At 40.9% G+C, this 16,825-nt stretch overlaps 3 protein-coding genes and 1 long non-coding RNA gene across 5 annotated transcripts; 2 read left to right on the top strand and 2 right to left on the bottom strand.

Annotated features, from left to right (window-relative positions):
- rumpel lies at positions 1–3,413 on the bottom strand. 2 transcript variants are annotated; one of them, XM_064699913.1, is made up of 5 exons: positions 3,126–3,413; positions 1,962–2,121; positions 1,827–1,892; positions 500–1,590; positions 1–358 (listed from the first exon to the last, which is right to left on the bottom strand). In XM_064699913.1, exons 1-5 carry the CDS (start codon positions 3,362–3,364, stop codon positions 106–108), a joined length of 1,809 nt encoding a protein of 602 aa, XP_064555983.1. In that variant the 5' UTR covers positions 3,365–3,413; the 3' UTR covers positions 1–105. The 2 variants fall into 2 exon arrangements, with proteins under 2 accessions (XP_064555983.1, XP_064555984.1); XM_064699914.1 differs by lacking the exon at positions 1,827–1,892 and having other exon boundaries at positions 3,126–3,412.
- Positions 1,788–5,005, top strand: LOC135440634 (uncharacterized). The gene is made up of 3 exons (XR_010438326.1): positions 1,788–1,964; positions 2,025–2,148; positions 3,944–5,005. It is a non-coding gene; the product is annotated as an uncharacterized LOC135440634 (long non-coding RNA).
- Positions 5,006–5,538: 533 nt separating this feature from the next.
- Positions 5,539–6,068, bottom strand: LOC135440701 (uncharacterized). The gene is made up of 2 exons (XM_064700018.1): positions 5,718–6,068; positions 5,539–5,655 (listed from the first exon to the last, which is right to left on the bottom strand). Exons 1-2 carry the CDS (start codon positions 5,899–5,901, stop codon positions 5,567–5,569), a joined length of 273 nt encoding a protein of 90 aa, XP_064556088.1. The 5' UTR covers positions 5,902–6,068; the 3' UTR covers positions 5,539–5,566.
- Positions 6,069–13,580: 7,512 nt separating this feature from the next.
- On the top strand, positions 13,581–14,250 carry LOC135440478 (uncharacterized). Its single transcript, XM_064699669.1, has 2 exons — positions 13,581–13,783; positions 13,849–14,250. The coding sequence occupies exons 1-2, from the start codon at positions 13,697–13,699 to the stop codon at positions 14,062–14,064; spliced, it is 303 nt and encodes a 100-aa protein (XP_064555739.1). The 5' UTR covers positions 13,581–13,696; the 3' UTR covers positions 14,065–14,250.
- Positions 14,251–16,825: the final 2,575 nt, after the last annotated feature.

Raw genomic sequence — 16,825 nt, 5'->3', positions numbered from 1 at the left:
TAATTATGAATTGTATTTTATTTAATTTTAAATATTTACTATGCTACCAAAGGAACATTTTGGCCGGCAGCAGGTACTACGACCCACTGGCCGAACCCCCTCCGCTTACGTTGTCGTCTCCTGCACCGCCTTGTGCTTGGCCGCCTTTCCCGCCGGCAGCTGCGTGCGGCGACTGCGACGTCGCTCCAGCCAACGCCGCACAAAGGGCGTCAGCAGGCGGGTGTCCACCGCATCTAGATCGGATTCGCGCAGCAGGAGGCTCGTCACCAGCCCCACCACAATCGTCATCAGAGCCCCAAAGAGAGTGAAGTACAGGTACGAGATGCGGTATAGCTGAAAGGGCGCATCCGATGCGGGGCTGTAAAAAAAAATTTTATACAAAAACTAGTCAAGTCAAATGTAGCTGAAAGTTGCACGAGCTTTTTATTTTCCATAACTGATTAGGAATTTCATGTTTAAGCTAGTCTCATTCGGGAATTTAGTTAGAAGTGCGACTCACCTGATGGCGTCATCTAGTGGCAGGCTGCTGAAGGCGCGTCGCTCGCCCGTGAAGGTGTAATTGCATCCCAGCGTGGAGTAGGGTTTCCGCTGATAAACCAGATCCCCCGTGACCAGGTCGCGCTGTGCGCTAATGCACATCCAGGCCATGACACCGAGCGAGCTGAGGCCGCCGAGGAGCGCGCCCTTCGAGTTAACCCAGGGCAGCATGACACCGGACGTGAAGATGCCCAACAGGGGTCCGTTGGCCACTGAGGTGAGCGTGATGGTCAGCTGGAGCACAGCGCCCAGCTTCTCCACGATAAAGACCAGACCGACAAAGATAACGCCAAAGACAACAACAACGCTGCGCATAATATAAGCAGTCTGCGTCTCGCTCAGTGGCTGGTGGCGAAAGGTCTTGACAAAGTCCTCCAGCACGACGGCAGAAAGGGAATTAAGACCGGTGGAGAGCGAGGAGAGAGCCGCACTGAAAACGCCAGCAACAAACACGCCCGGCAGACCGGGATACTGTCCGAGCGTCTCCATGACCAGCAGCGGCAACAGCTGATCATTGCGCTGCGCCAGCTTCGTCTCCAGCGGATCGCAGTCCGCGTAGGTCGCATAGATGAGCAGCCCCGTATACCCGCAGATGGCTAGAAACGCCAGCACGCCGGCTATAAAAGTCCAGATGGCGATCCGAGCGTGCCGCAACGTTGGCAGCGACAGATACCGCTGGATCATGTTCTGGCTGATCGCATTCGACTTGAGCCAGTGCGCCACGCCCCCCAGCACCAGAGAGTAGAAGGTGTAGCGCTCGCTGAGATCCAATGTGAAGTTGGGCGGCTCAATGCGTGCCGTCTGCTGGGCACGCTGCCAGACAACGCCCGGCCCGCCCACGTCCATCGTGCCCTTGATTAGCACCAGCGCCATGGCGCCGAACATGATCAGCGTCTGGACGACGTCCGTCCAGACGACTGCCTTGAGGCCGCCAATGCACGTATAGAAGATGCACACCACGCACACACACGGCGTCACAATGTGTATGTTCACGCCCGTTGCCTGATTGAAGGCTATGGCCGGCACATAGATCACAATCGGCAGCCACAATAGCTGCAAAATTGAAGGTGACAATTTGAGTTATATATGTTACAAAAGAGATTCCATTTAATACTGGATTCTTTCAGGGCATAAACTAGTTTTGACTGTGGTTAATATTATATTAAAATTGTCGGCATATTTTGACATTTGTATTTCAGTTTGAGGCTACAAATGTAGGCCTGTTAAACAAATTTACTTTTCTCAGAATTCAGATTATTAGACTTATGAATTGCTTTCTTAACACTTACCGAAGCCATAATAAACATGATTGAACCAAATAGACGCAGGCTGCGATTGTAGCGCTGTTCCAGATACTACGTTGGGATTTAAATAGAGACTGTTGAGTCGCATTGGGAACTTTCAATCGATAGCTAAGCACATACCTTGTAGGTGGATATCAAGTTGAGGTCATGAAATACTGGTAAAAATATATAAAACATGCACAGGCCCATTAGCACTAGGGAGCCCATAATGTACAGATACTGAGCACCGTACAGGTAAACCTCGGTGGGTGTGCCCAGCAGTGTGATGCCCGATATGAAGCTGTGAAGAATAGAAGAGGAAACTGCTGTAAGTAAGCAATAATAATGTACAAATTAACTAGAACCCTATAGACATTAGTGCCGCTTGACCTTCAGTCGGATTTGCTTCCGTTCTCAGCCTGAAAAACTCTTTGGAGATCAAAGAGCGTTTTATGCAATTTAATTAAGAGAGACTCTCGTCGCCGGGGCGTTGATTATGCGACGTAGTCGCAATTTGAATGCCCCGTATACGGGTTACTTTCAGCACTCTCGTTGCTTGTACGAACCCATTTGGAAAATATGAAACTATTTGATTTGGTGCGTTGATAGGCACCGCTCACAGTTCTGAGCTGTATACTAGCCTAACAAATACTTGACGACCAGCTGTAACTAGCTGTAAGTGGAGCAGTCTCTCAGTTCGAATTAAACACCACGGTACCCCGGGCACTGAATAATGTGCACTATTGTATATTATAGTTCGCAGCTTAGGTCAAATACTACGAGTATTCATGCCAAAGGCTGGGGGCAAACTATGGCTTAAACTTACTGTACCCGGCTAACTCCAATATGTTTAGAAATATGCTCTTATAGCCCACTAAAATCTCACGCTCTGGCCCAATATTGAAATAATAAATATCAAAAATATAGAAAGAGCTGTGTAATATGATGTATTTTTGGTTACCATCCGATTAACTTCGAATTCAATTTCAAAGATCTTTGCTTAGACGAAAGTATGATTGGTCTTAAGCGTATTTTCAAAGCTCTACAACATTTAGTTTTATAAAATTAGGAGCAAAAGACTGTTAAGAAAACTTACAGAAAAGTTGACCCTGCCAAAGCCGGACAATACCGCTTCCGACTAAAACGCTATCGATAGGCACTATTACGATATTTACAAACTGTAGACTTTACTTTAAAGTAGCTCTGCCTATTATTCAATTCGTCCAACATCGATTCCTAAGCCTGGCATTTGAGCCCTCGTATAGTTGTACTAAAGCATTCGTAATGATTTATTTTCGTACTCACCTAGAGATTAGCGACATGGTGATGGGAAAGATTTTCATTTTTCTGCCGCCGACCAAATAGGAGGCGGCGCTATTGGCCGCCTCCTCGCCTCCGCAGGCCTTCACCTCCTTCGACTCACGACGCAACTGCAGGCAGAAATAGATGCCGATGACGGCGCAGATGGCCAGCATGAAGCAAAAGACCACATAGTCGGGCCAGCCAAAGCTCTGCAGGCTGGTACGCAGCTCGTCCACATGCATGACGCAAAATCCTAGGGCACAGCAACAAAAAGAAACGAGGCGGCTTTTCAGCTGTTCACGCTGCACTTACAAGTCGCGAGAGTCACCGAATAAAAAAAAAAAAAAAAGTAAGCTACCGCACAGCTGCACGCATCAGAAGTAACTGACAGATACACATGGCACATCCAGCGAATAGTTGGATAGCTCTTAGTTGTCTCCGGGTCCGCTTCTACAGCTACAGCTACAGCTGAGCGAGCGGGCGAGCAGCCCGAACTGACCGACAGACGGGCTGTTAAATTTTTTGATTCAGCTTCTGATTTAGATTTGTTTTAACATTCTCGGACTTCGGATGCGAGCTGCGAGCTACGAGCTGTTGTTGTTTCAACTATTATTATTAATGATATTATGGCAACCATCTTTCTTTTTTTCTTCTTTTTTTGTGTATACCCTGTACACATAAAATGGGCATGATAGTGATAGGATAAGCAAAATGTGACCATTATGACTTCGTGTGCCCAACCATCTCATTATAATACTTTAATTTACTAATTAAAATTGTGCATATTTATTTCTTTAATAATATATTTTCTTACATTACAGGGTAGTTCGCTAGCTCAGCAATCTACTTGATAAATTCTCGCAAAGCTGTTTATTATTTCTAATTTTTGCTTGGCAATCAGAGGCGACAAGTTCGTCTATTTGAAACGTAGCATTCACCTGCCCATTGTCTTGGGCATCCAATTGGGGAACTCGGCGTGAATTGAAAGTCTCGAGCGGACCCGCAGATCAGCCCCACTGAAATCCACACCCAGACTTTGTCTTTGGTTGGGCCTCTCTCGAGTGATTTGGGGTGCCAAATGTGTAGAAATCGGTGGCGTAAATTAACTTGATTAGATTTAGCGCGCAAATTGAGCTCAGTAACTGGCGCGAGCTCTGCCTATGTAGGCCGACGTGCAAAAGAGATGGCAACAGGCTGTGTGATAGAGAAAGCAAGAGCGATGAGTGCGCCACACAAATCGTGCCAGATTTAGAATGCGTAATTTGCCAGAGCATATACATATACACACAATATGTGTTCATATATATGCATAGTTCGTTCAGGACTTAAGTTAATTTGTCGAAATTTTGCGCATATATAAGTATAATCTGAAATTAGCTGCGACTTAAAAGAATACGCGCAAGTCTTGGAAATCCATATAAAACAATTGAACTATAATAGTTAGACAGATCTTGGCTTAATATACTTTTGTGTTGACCCTTTGATTTTATCTATATACACATACATATGTTATAAGAGCTTGCCCTGACTGAATTGCTGAAAGAATTACTCAAGCCGAAAGAGTCAGCACGGGATTTTTGCAAAATGCAACCTCCAAGTGGGGTCAAAGTTTGTATGCAAAACATTATAAACAACACATGTAAATTATAAGTTTTCTTTGCAAGCGTGAAGTCATGAGCCTGTGTGACTCAGGTATCTGAGCGTCGGACTCAAAAGCGAAAGGTCGCTGGTTGAAATGCAGCAACAATTCACAATTCACATAGACAAATGTATTTATATTGATTAAAATAACAACGGAGCAATGAATAATTAATAGGAGTTAACAGCTGAGCATAAGCACGGCATGAAGTTTAGGGTTCGAACGCCTGAGAAGACAGAAGACAGAATATATAAATGTACATATGGTTAAGCCTTTATTTTCAAAATATGTGTATTTTTTGATAATAAGTCACTAAATAAATAAAATAGTTTAATTAGTTCTTTGGGGTTAGGTCGGATGCATAGAGGCGAGGTGGCTATTTGAGCGGCGTTGTATCTGTCTTTGTATTTTATTGGTTTATTTTACACAAATAATTTCGGTACCATTTTAAAGTCTTTTACATATATTATATAAGTTGTGCTTATTCGTTACTTTATTAAACGATTCCATAGCTGCCTGATGGGGAAATTAACCGCGTTACAATAAAAACTAGCTGACAATGTTGCGACTAAAGATGCTAGTTTTAAAAAAAAGTTTATTGTACACTGTTAAAGTTATTTGTGTTAAGCACTTGGAATCAGTTCAACCTAAATCATGTTCCTTTTAACAAAGATATTTTATTTATTCAAAAAAAAAAAAAAAAACATACTCATGAGGTCCAAAATCTTCTTTTTAAACTTGGGCACTGCAGAGCTGCTAAACGTAGCTTAGCAGAACCGAGAACTGAATCCATTCACCTCGTGTTTCATAGAGGAAGCTCGTTCAGATACTCCAAAGCAGTCGCAGCTTCGCTGCCCATTAAACTCGCCTCCAGATCCCCGGCGCTGCCCTCCGCTGCAAACCAAACAACGCAGCATTTAAACATGAACAGAGCATTGCCGCAGAAGTGGACTCACCTGTGCCAAGAGTCCCACCGCCAGCAACATCCCCACTCATGGCCAGCAGCGAGGTAGCCAGTTCCTTGAGTGTGCGCTCCAGCTCATCAAACTGGCGCGAATCATCCGCGGAAGGCGCTGCCCAGGCGCAAGTGCACAGGCACAGTAGCAGCGGGAGGCCAAAGCAGATCCAAGTTGACGCCATCGGGTTGATAGATAGATCTACCCATCTAACAGCGGTGCTAGGCTTTTATAGATCGAGCTCCAATCACAGCTGCTGATCTGCATGTTCTGCTCAATTAAATGCACTAAACGCTGCCCAAATGCTTCTGTAAGCAGCAAATGAGCTGTAACGAAATCTGAGATACTTAAAATGAGGAATACAAATATTTATGTAAATGCCAAATATTTTTGATCTTTAAACTGAAACAAGCGATTGCCCAAAATTAGTTAGCAATTAAATCGGAAACACTCTTCTTGACTACATTGTTGGTTACAGTGACCCGAAGGCTTTGACTTTTAAAGAACAATACATTTGGCTTGATCTGCAACGGATCTTCAGGAATCTTTATCTCAATCTTAGGTACCCATGTAGATTTTCGTGCTCTTTCCGCCCCTAATGGACGTAAACAATAATATTTTTGGGTTAATCTTTAGAGATGATCATCTACCTGCTGACCCAGGACTGAAGACAGCGGAAAAACAATTTTAATGCACATCTAACTAATATAATAGAGAAATCATAAAAAGGAGAATAATAACTATAATTAAAATATTAATTTAAGTAGAAATATGCATAGGAACAAAAGGCAGATGCTTTCCATCATCATCTACAATGATCCCAAATGATTCCAAATACCAAATCAAGTTTTGTGTCTTATATTTTTAACAACTACGCATTATAGAGAAACCTAGCTCTCCACACTCAAAATGTTTGTTAGTCGATTGATCCTATTTTCCCAGTTGATCAATTTCCATTTGTTGTCAACGCTTGTGTGGTCACCCTAAACACGGCATTTGGCTGACCAGCCTGCGGGTATGCAACAAATTAGGAAAACGTTTGAGGTGCGCCTTTGCATGGGGCTTACTTTGTACAGTTCGGCTGGGTTGCTTGTGTATGAAATTGTTTTAACATTTCACTGTCTGTCATTCCATATACTTAACGTTGCAATGTGTTTTTTATTTTTGCATTTTTTTTGCTAATACGGCAGCAGCAGCTGCGCCAGCAAAAAGCGTCTGCACTTTGCTGCCAATCGAGGCATAAAATGAGCAGCAAGTGCCACTACAACACGGCCAGCGGGAGAGCGAACGGGCGAGGTAGAGTGTGTAGAGAAAGAGAGAGATACACATAGAGAAAGAGGCAGCAAGAGAAAATGCAGAGGTGCAAGTGCACAGCTACGCACGCACTCAGACTTTTATCAAAATCAAATATTCTATACGTCGCACATGGAACATGAATCCTGCAAATGAATACTACAAGTAGTATTCATTATGCGATAAGAACTGAGTAGATCACCTAAATATTATATATATATATACATATATATATATTTATATATAATATAGCATATATTATACTTGTACTTATATATATTGTATATATATATATTATATATATTGTACTTAAATTAATAAATTTTATATATATATATATATATATATATATATATATATATATATATATATATATATATATATATAATATGCTATAGTAATTTATTAATTTAAGTACAAATACCTTTGGCAATATGGTTTTTGCTGGCTTAAATTTTTAGATTATATATACTTGATATTGATTATATTATGAAGATTATATACAATGTTAATTCCATTCAACTTAATCCATTTCTTCATTTTTATTTTTATCCCAAGCATTTCAAATATTTTCATTCCCAGATCATTTCATTTTCCTTTTTAGTATGCGTAGCTGCGTCAATTATAAATTTCTGTAATTCTATGGGACTTATTTGTGATTTATCGTCAAGATCTAGAAAGAATATTCGATACAGAGAGAGTGTTCATATACCCAATAATTCTTCTATGGGCTTTTCTCTGGGCGTCTGTAGCGCTCTCTTTGGGTCGCCTAGCACCTGTCCAAACCCGATTCACATATCTTTTTGATTTCGCGGCCTGATTTTTTGGTGTTTTTTTTATGTTTTATTTTTCTGCTGGGTACTAAAACGGCAGCAATGGCAGCGGCGAATTAATTAATTCCAGTGCAGCGATTTTTCAAGAAAAACCCCCTTTTACACATTTAACACGGGGCATGCGAATGTGTGCGTGTGTGTGCGTGTGTGTAGGTGTGCGAGTGTGTGCGTCTGTGCACTTGAAACGCTTCTGCAGGTGTTGTGATATTATTTGGAATTATGTTGGAATTTTTTTCTAGCACTACGCCGTCGCCCTTGCTGTAATGCCATGAATATTATTTGCTTTTTAATTTTGTTTCAAGTTTCATATGTCTCTTAATCTACGCACACACACACATACTCACACGCACACCTGCTTTGAGTCGTTGTTTATAGCTAACTTTACAGTTGAGAAAACATTTCTAAAGTGGTTTTAATTAGTTGCCCTAACGGCTTCTGGTCTGGCCTCCTGCGGTTCAGGAATCACGTCTGCACGTGCAATTAGAAAATGATTTCAGACCGATTCCCAGTTCCCAGAATCTAGTTTCCAGTTCAAAAACTTCAACTAGAAATGTTTTTATGCGCTGTGAATTTTTATTTGTGCAAGGCAAGCCATTATGCCGAATATGATATAGTAGTTGTATAGCAAAGAATATCGTATAGTCAAGAATCTGTTTTTATCTAGGGAAAATCATTATACTTGTCTTAAGCCTTGGGGGCAACTGTGGTTGGCGTACCAATGGTTGAGCTTGCATTATCCTTAACAGGCTTAGCGCAGATCGAACTAAGTAGACCCAAGACTTGCTGTAAATCGAACTCCATATTAGCGCACGTCTAGATAAATACAGTTCGTATACATACCTGAACAATAGTTGCGCAGGGGGGGAAAAAGATAAAGGGCTTGCAAATAGCTTGCGCCTGCTCCGTCAGCTGTTCTATGGGACAGTCCTGTAGGCAAAAAAAAAAATCATATATCAGACAGGTTCTGGAACTGAACTAGTTCCATACTTACGGCTCTTGCGCTTGGGGCCATCTCCAGAAAGCAGACTAGAGCCAAAGCAACGGCGAAGAAAGTCAAAGTATTTCTGCGGGGGAACTGCATTTTGTTAAACGTTTTGCTCGAGGTATGAACTCTTAACTGAAAATACAAATCAGCTTCAGTCTATTATATACTTAGTGCAGTCATCGGCAAGTGCCGCTTACCAAATTAGTTAGTGAAATCGTGCCTTAGCCTAATTTAAGGTCGAACGGTTCAAGATAAACCTCAATTGCTAAGAACACGAGCAACACGAGCTCGTGTGTTTTAGGCATGATATGGGGTCTAATAGGTTTAAGTTGGATGCCTCGTTGTTATACTATATGCAAAGAAAGATCGGAAAAAAGTAACTTTTACCGTGGAGGATTAAGCAGCACCGTTGACAACTATTGAACTAAATTTATACTCTGATTAAACAACATTAATTTTGGATGTTATATCTCATAGAAAGCACAGACAATATCATAGAATTCGCAAGACATTTGAAGCATAAGCGAATAGCACTTAGAATTCTCAACTGGTTCTGCTCACAAAGATGTTGCCAATGTTATCAGATCGCCAATAAAGTTGAATAGATGTTTATGTAAGAAAGTAACTGTACTTCAGCGATGCCTGTGTAAATGAGTGAGCGCGTGTAACTGAATATATGGTATGCGTATGTGTGTGTCTGTATTAGTCATTGGTTACTTGTCATATGCAAATTCACGGTCGCACACACACACACACGCCTATTATGTGGCCATTTTGTTGTCAGTTTACTGTAAAAGCGAACGACAGTCATCTCGGGCCCATTTACAATAATATTTATCAAGTGCGGTACACACCCAGCTTGGTCTAGGGGCCCGTTGCTAGCCTCATATATTAGCGGCCATAGCTGGGATGGCCTGGACGGCGCTGAACTGGACGCACCATCATCATCATCATTATCATGAGGCGAGCCTATGCGTGGCCTCTAATTACGTCGCATTGTCATAACGGAATTGAGCGCATTTGACACGCAATTGGAGCTCACAGTTGACGGTCCTCACGATGACACGTGAGAAATGCCCGCCGGTGGGGGGTGGGAGGTACCAGTTGGCAGTTGGCAGTTGGGTGCAAGTCACATAAGCTTGTACTCGAAAACTGAATATGGTAATGAAAATGGAAATAGAACTGGAAAATGTTTAGTGACAGCCCAGTACGACTGTCAAAGGACAGACTGTTGCATCAGAGTCGTTCTTCAGCTTGCCTCCCCTTTTCCCCTCAACCTCAACCCACGTGACTTTGCTAAGTAGATAAGAATTAATTGTTCAATGGCACGCATTGCACTTAATACTTTGAATACTCGTATGCTCGTATGTCCCCAGCAAGGAGCAAGCCGAAGCGTTACAGCATTTTTTTGACTTATGCCCCGTCACTTGGCCCACGCACCTTTTGGGCCGAGGTTAATCGGATAAAATTCATAATTATCGTTATTACTGTCATTTTTTCTAATGACTCGCTGCGCACAAATTGCGTGTACTTTTCTATTAAGATGACCTATCAAACGCACTTTGACTTCGTTCTAACCGTTGCGTTCTAGCCGTTGATTTTTCTGTTTGTTTTTTTCCAACGCTTGTTTGTTTTTCTATATACCCTTTCTTGGTGCTATTTGCATTTTTTAACACGGTAGGTGACGTGGTAATGTAACCAATAAAAGAATAAAGTTCGCTTAGATCTCTTTAGATATCAGTCATTGAATTCAACAGGATCAGATGTAAGATGAATAAATTCTGGCTTTTTATTAATCCTTATCCTTATCCATACTTATTCAAAATAAACAATATTTTAATTTAATACTCAATCTATAAGCTCCTTTGTTATATGAGCTCCATATCATATATTTTTACTTTAGATGAATCTTTAAAATGCCGACAGCTCTTCAAAGCTCAACAGATTCTGGTTAAGGTCATACAATTAAAGTCGCACAACTGACATTGGCCGCATAAAATTTAAATTTGAAGGGTATTTAAACTTCATCGCTCTGCAGTTAAGTGTTCTACTTTGTTTATTTTTTACATTACTTGCCCATATTTCCTTGGCTCTAATACACCCATACTCGGATCCCCGCACCCTGGTATCCTCCCCCGGCAGTTATAGAGCGCACGCGTAAATTATGTAATTAAAATTCCGCACCTTAATTCAGGCAATTTATTACATGAGCTTTTGACTAATTGGATAACGATCTTTAACTATGTTTACTAAATACATGAGAGATACATCACAGGCATGCGGTAAAGAGGGTAACGTGGCCTGGACCCTACTATACGGCCATATGGATGAGTTCATAGCTGCTATGATTGCATTTTCTGATAAGCCCCAAATTAATTGAATTTTTAGGCGTGTGGAACTAATGCGGGTGATTTGCGTGCTTTGATGAGGCAACAACAAGTTGGCAGGGTGGGGTACATATCCTGATAAATGGAACTTTAAATGGGTTCTTTAGAAACTAGTACACCCATAGAAAAAATCTTCCGGCGAATGAATGTTCAGGATAAAGCGGAGCAGGCATAAGGCCTTTTTCTGTTATGCTAGCGGGTATTAACCGGCCTTGCGCGTGGCAAGTTTTCTATTTAATTTTAAACATTGCTTTTCACTCCTGTTTCATATTAATACTCTATTTTAATTCCCCGTGTTCACACACCGAAATTTTCCGACCTAATCGTATCAATTGTCGGATGCCTCCGACTGTTCACACAATATTATTTCACAAACTCCGATTCCAAAGAAGAGTTTTAATTTAGTTCCGCAACATCATGCTTAGTGTTAGTTTTGCTTTGTATTATCTGTTATATAAATTCAAAATTTACTATAATATAAGTATTAAGCTCAAATAAAATATAAGCAATTGTGTTTTTCAACAAAAAACATGACATTAAGCTGGTTTTCACTTTTGAAAACGTTTAAAAAATCATCGTGGATTTGCAAGAAAGTGTCTCAACTAAATTTTCACAAAGAACATTGTAAATGAGCCTGAAACCGATCGGACGAAACTTAAAACTTTGCCCAAAAAATATAATGCCGCATTTTCCACACAGGTGGAGGAAACACGTCTTAAATCAGTTTTCATAAAGACCTTTTTATGTGAGTTTAAGCCTAAAACTCCACCTACCAAATCTTCGACCCACATTTTCACCAAGAAATTATGAGTTTTCCAAAAAGCCAAATTTCAACTGAATGTGAGCATGTGAGATCATCAAGAGAATGTGAGATCTTGAAAATGAGTTTGTGTCCAACCGAATGGTACAAATAAAGCCTTCATACAACCGTTTTCTGTTCCACACTTGCAAGTGGAATATCCCGATACCCGTCTGACCGTGCACCGTCATCACATAAGGTAACTGCACTTAAAATTACAGCTTCCTTACTTCTACAGTCAGTCAGTCATGACAAAGATTTCTATACCCTGAACCCATTAAAAATAGGTAAAAAGGGTATAGTGTATTTGTGCAAATGTATGTAACAGACAGAAGGAAGCATCGCTGACCACATAAAGTATATATATATATATATTCTTGATTAGCATCATAAGTAACCGATAATCGATAACTTTCCCCGTTTCTAAGCAAAAAATCGAAATCGAAAGCTGTTTTTTGAGCAAATCTCGTAAATTATAATAGTATAATAACAATAGCAGTAGTAAGCTTAAGCAAACAAGTTGGTAGCGCGAGCTAAATTTGGTGTTGGTAGAAGAGGGTTCAGGATATCCCCTAGTCGAGAACTCCCGACTAGAGCCTCTTACTTGTTTTATATGGAGATTCCACTGAATATGTAATACATTAATATTATTTGGCGAATGAAATTCCCAATTCAGATGGGCTTCATGGTAAAAAGAGTTATACTATTTTAACATATGTAATTATGTTTGCAAACCCCTTTCTCAATAATGATTATCGAAATCAGTAAACACTGTTTTGCGTAGGCAAAATCATCATTGATTAAAATACACATTTTTTCGTATTCAGATGGTTTTAATTTGTTTCGTCACACTTAAAACGCGCAACTGTTTTATTTAGAGCTTCCGGTTCGAGTTGGCCTTCACGTTCCCATATCCGTTTCCATTCCCATTCCCTTTCCAGTGCCAGTTCCAGTTCCGGTTCAATGTTCCATCGTCAGCAATTCGCAATGGGCATGAGCAAACACAAACATAACTCGACACTTTGCGTTCTGGCTAATAATTTTCACATGCAGTCATAAAAATTAAAACGAAAATCAAGAGCTTAACCAGTCAGAACAGTTAGCTCCCGCTACAGTACACTAAGCTCTGGCTTTCTTGCAAATCAACAAAAACTAAATAAAAACGAAATTCATAAAACAATTAACAATACCACCAACAACAGCAAAAGCAATTTTCATCATTAAGTCGAGCGATGTGTGACTCAACTTTGGATTGGGCTGGTGGCGGGTGGCTGGCGGTTGGGGCCTATTAAAAAATGCCCGCATTGGCAAAAGCTTAGTTCGACCAGCGGCAGGGCGGGCGCTGCAAGGGGGTCGCAAATGACGCGCTAAGCTAAAAATAGACCAAATGCTAGGGTCAGCTCAAGCTTTTCGGTATGCGGCGCACGTGTAGCCAAACGCCAGGTGCGAGCGCAGCTTAGGAGGGGCTGTGAGTGCCCGGGAGGTGTATGTATGAGAGTGCATGTGTGTGTGTGTGGGTGTGTGTACTACAATTGGGGGCCGACAGTTAGACGCGCAACGATGAGCGGCCAGTCGCATTTCGTTGGTCAACGTAAAATGTTGTGTGCCAATTTTTTTTAGCGCGTTTCTGTTGTTGTTTATTGCGCATTGTTGTTGTTGCTGCTGCTGTTGTTGTTGTCTTTATGGCCTCCCAATGCACAAGGCTGCGCCCGCGGCTGGCAGCGCTGCTGCTCACACTGCTATTGCTGGCACTCTTTGCTAGCCGCCAGGTAGGTCAGCTGGTGTCCGGAGTTGGCCAATGGCTTTCATAACCAAATCCAATCCAATTCTCTAGACGCATGCTTTGGAGTTCATGGATGTGGATGAGTCAGCCATGTCGAGCCATGACGACGATAATGGAGATGAAAACTCCGCAGAGCTGCCGCAAAACCTGCTCAGCTACTCAAAGGATACCATCGCCAACTTTAACCCACGCAAAACGGATGCCCATTTTCGCACCCTGTGGGAGCGCGTGCCACAACAAAAGCAGGAGGTGATCAAGCGCAAGTAGTCACAATAAATACTTGCATATAAAGAGCATTAGGCATAACGATATAATCACAACAATGTACTCATCATATCTAATCTAAGACTTCTTTTAAGTGATATCCGCATATTATTGAGCTTACCAGGAATAATACTATGAGAACAAAAATATATATACTCGCATAAACGATATATTAATATACTTTTTAAATACTGCATTTTTTCCAATCCTAAGAATGCAAATTTGTTGCACATTGGATTTTATGGAGGTCATAAGCCATTTTTAGTTAAAATATTGATGATATTATTTATATATGTGATGTATCTACCAGAAAATATCGTCTAGATTTATATAGATACTAGCGGGTATAACCCGGCCTTGCCCGTGGAAACTATGTTATAAAATCAATGTTCTCAAAAAATTTAAAATGATTTTGAAACTGATCGGACGGTAAACAAATAACTTTCATACAAACGTTTTCCGCCAATTTACCACTGTTGCGAGTGGAATATCCCATATCGCTGAAACACGTATTCATTACATTCTTATGCAGAGCTTTGAAAATAAGTTTGAAGCAAATCGGACACAACATAAAACTTCGCACAAAAAATCTTTGAGTCGCACTCCACCCGAAAAAGTTTGGATTCTGCAAAAAGTACAAAACACGTCTTAAATGATTTTTCTTATAGAACTGTGGAAACGAATTTGAGCGCGTAACGTCACCCACCAAATCTTTGACCTCCATTTTCACCAAGGAGGAATGGATTTTCATAAAAGTGTGAAACACGCCTCAAATGAATTTAAACAAAGATCTTTGAAAATAAGTTTGGGGCCGATCGGATCGTAAACAAAAAACATTCATGCAACGTTTTCCGACAATTTACCACTGCTGCGGGTGGAATTTCCCAAATCGCTGAAATACGTAGTTATTAAGTTCTTATGTAGAGCTTTGAAAATAAGTTTGAAGCAAATCGGACACAACATAAAACTTCGCACAAAAAATCTTTGAGTCGCACTCCACCAGAAAAAGTTTGGATTCTGCGAAAAGTGTGAAACACGTCTTAAATGATTTTTCTTATAGAACTGTGGAAACGAATTTGAGCGCGAAACGTCACCCACCAAATCTTTGACCTCCATTTCCACCAAAGAGGAATGGATTTTCCTAAAAGTGTGAAACACCCCTCAAATGAATTTGAGCAAAGATCTTTGAAAATAAGTTTGGGGCCGATCGGATGGTAAACATAAACATTACATACAAACGTTTTTTGCGATTTTTCCACACTTGCGGGTGGAATTTCCCGAGACCCCGTCTTAACGTGCACCTACATCACATAAGGTAACTACAGTGAAAATATCAGCTTCCTAGCTCTTACGGTTTGGGCTGTGCGTTGATCACCAATCAGTCAGTCAGTCAGTCAGTCAGTCAGTCAGGACAAACAGTTTTATATATGGAGAAGATAACGCTTAAAAAGTGCATGAGCTGGTTCGCAAATGGTTCAAGGACTTCGAGGAATTTCTTTTTGGTTATTTATTGATATAAGCTAACTAGACATAAATATATGCGCAAACGTGTACTTACCCAACTTTACCTACACAAGCAGGCTTACATTATATACACATATGTACTAGATGCATGCATACATACATGCATAAGTACATTCATATGTACAAACATACTTATATGCATACATACCTATTTCTATATATTCATACTTATAAAAACACACACACTCTTTGAGCCCAACACTTTAGCATCCGAAACCTGTGGGACTTACTTGCACTCTTGAGAATCGCAGAGAAGGGGAAGCAAATAACGTATACGTAATATTTTATTTAAATGTATAGCTACTATGAGACCACAAATCTTGGCCGTTAGGAAGGAAAGAATAGAAAAATTCGCCAAAGGCAATCAATACAATCGCTTTGGACATTTTACAGCACTGCACGCATTGAGGCAATTTTCATTACTGAGCACTAGACACTGGAGTCAAGCTATTGGGATAAATGTGACTGCCCGCTGCTTAACTACGATTGCGTAGTATGGAAAGGTCGCACTCCATAAAGAAACCACAACAACAACAGCCAAGTGGCGCTCAGATTGGTTAGGCCAAGACGTATGGGTCACTTTTAGTCCAACCCACGCCCAAGTAGTTCTTGGAAAAGTAAAACACAAAAAAATAAAAAAAAAATAAAAAAATGCCGCCCTAACGCTGGGTAAAACTTTTTTATTTGCATTTTGTTTTAAGCAGCAGCTACAAGAATTCAGCAAGAGAAAAAACTGAGACCAATGGTGTTTATTCCCATTTCTTTCCTCATTTTGTGTTTTTTTTTTGTATTTTGTTTTACTGGTTTGTTTCTTCTTTGTTTTGTAGAAAAATGCACAAGTTTTATTCTTCTATAAAAGTTTTTGTGGCGAAAACTTTGCACTTGTCTTGTAGCCGCCGAAAGGGTTTTACAATGATGCGCTGCAAGCAACCCTTCCGACCCATCCCCATCCATCAACCCGGCCCATGCAACGCTTAAGTAGGCGTGTTCAGGCACTTTATATATTTTGGGGGCTGTGAGCAAGAGGAGCGACTAGTTATTGGTCTAGTTTGCGGGTTAAGCAAAGTTTTGAGCGCGAGGCACGCACCTTAAAACGAGTCCGAATCCCTCAATCCTGCCGCACGAGTGTGACACAGAGCAAGTCACTTAGTTAAGCCCTGAGACGATGTCGGTCATTATGCGACCCCAAATAGCTGCTATGCATTATCATTATCATTAAAATAAATTATTAGAGAAAGTC

Source organism: Drosophila montana, unplaced genomic scaffold (genome assembly GCF_035044405.1).
Source record: "Drosophila montana isolate Dmon_TW-CO22-7 unplaced genomic scaffold, ASM3504440v1 contig_1624_1, whole genome shotgun sequence".
Lineage (NCBI taxonomy): Eukaryota > Metazoa > Arthropoda > Insecta > Diptera > Drosophilidae > Drosophila > Drosophila montana.
Note: the sequence above shows the minus strand (reverse complement) of the source record. Positions and strands in the feature narration are given on the sequence as shown.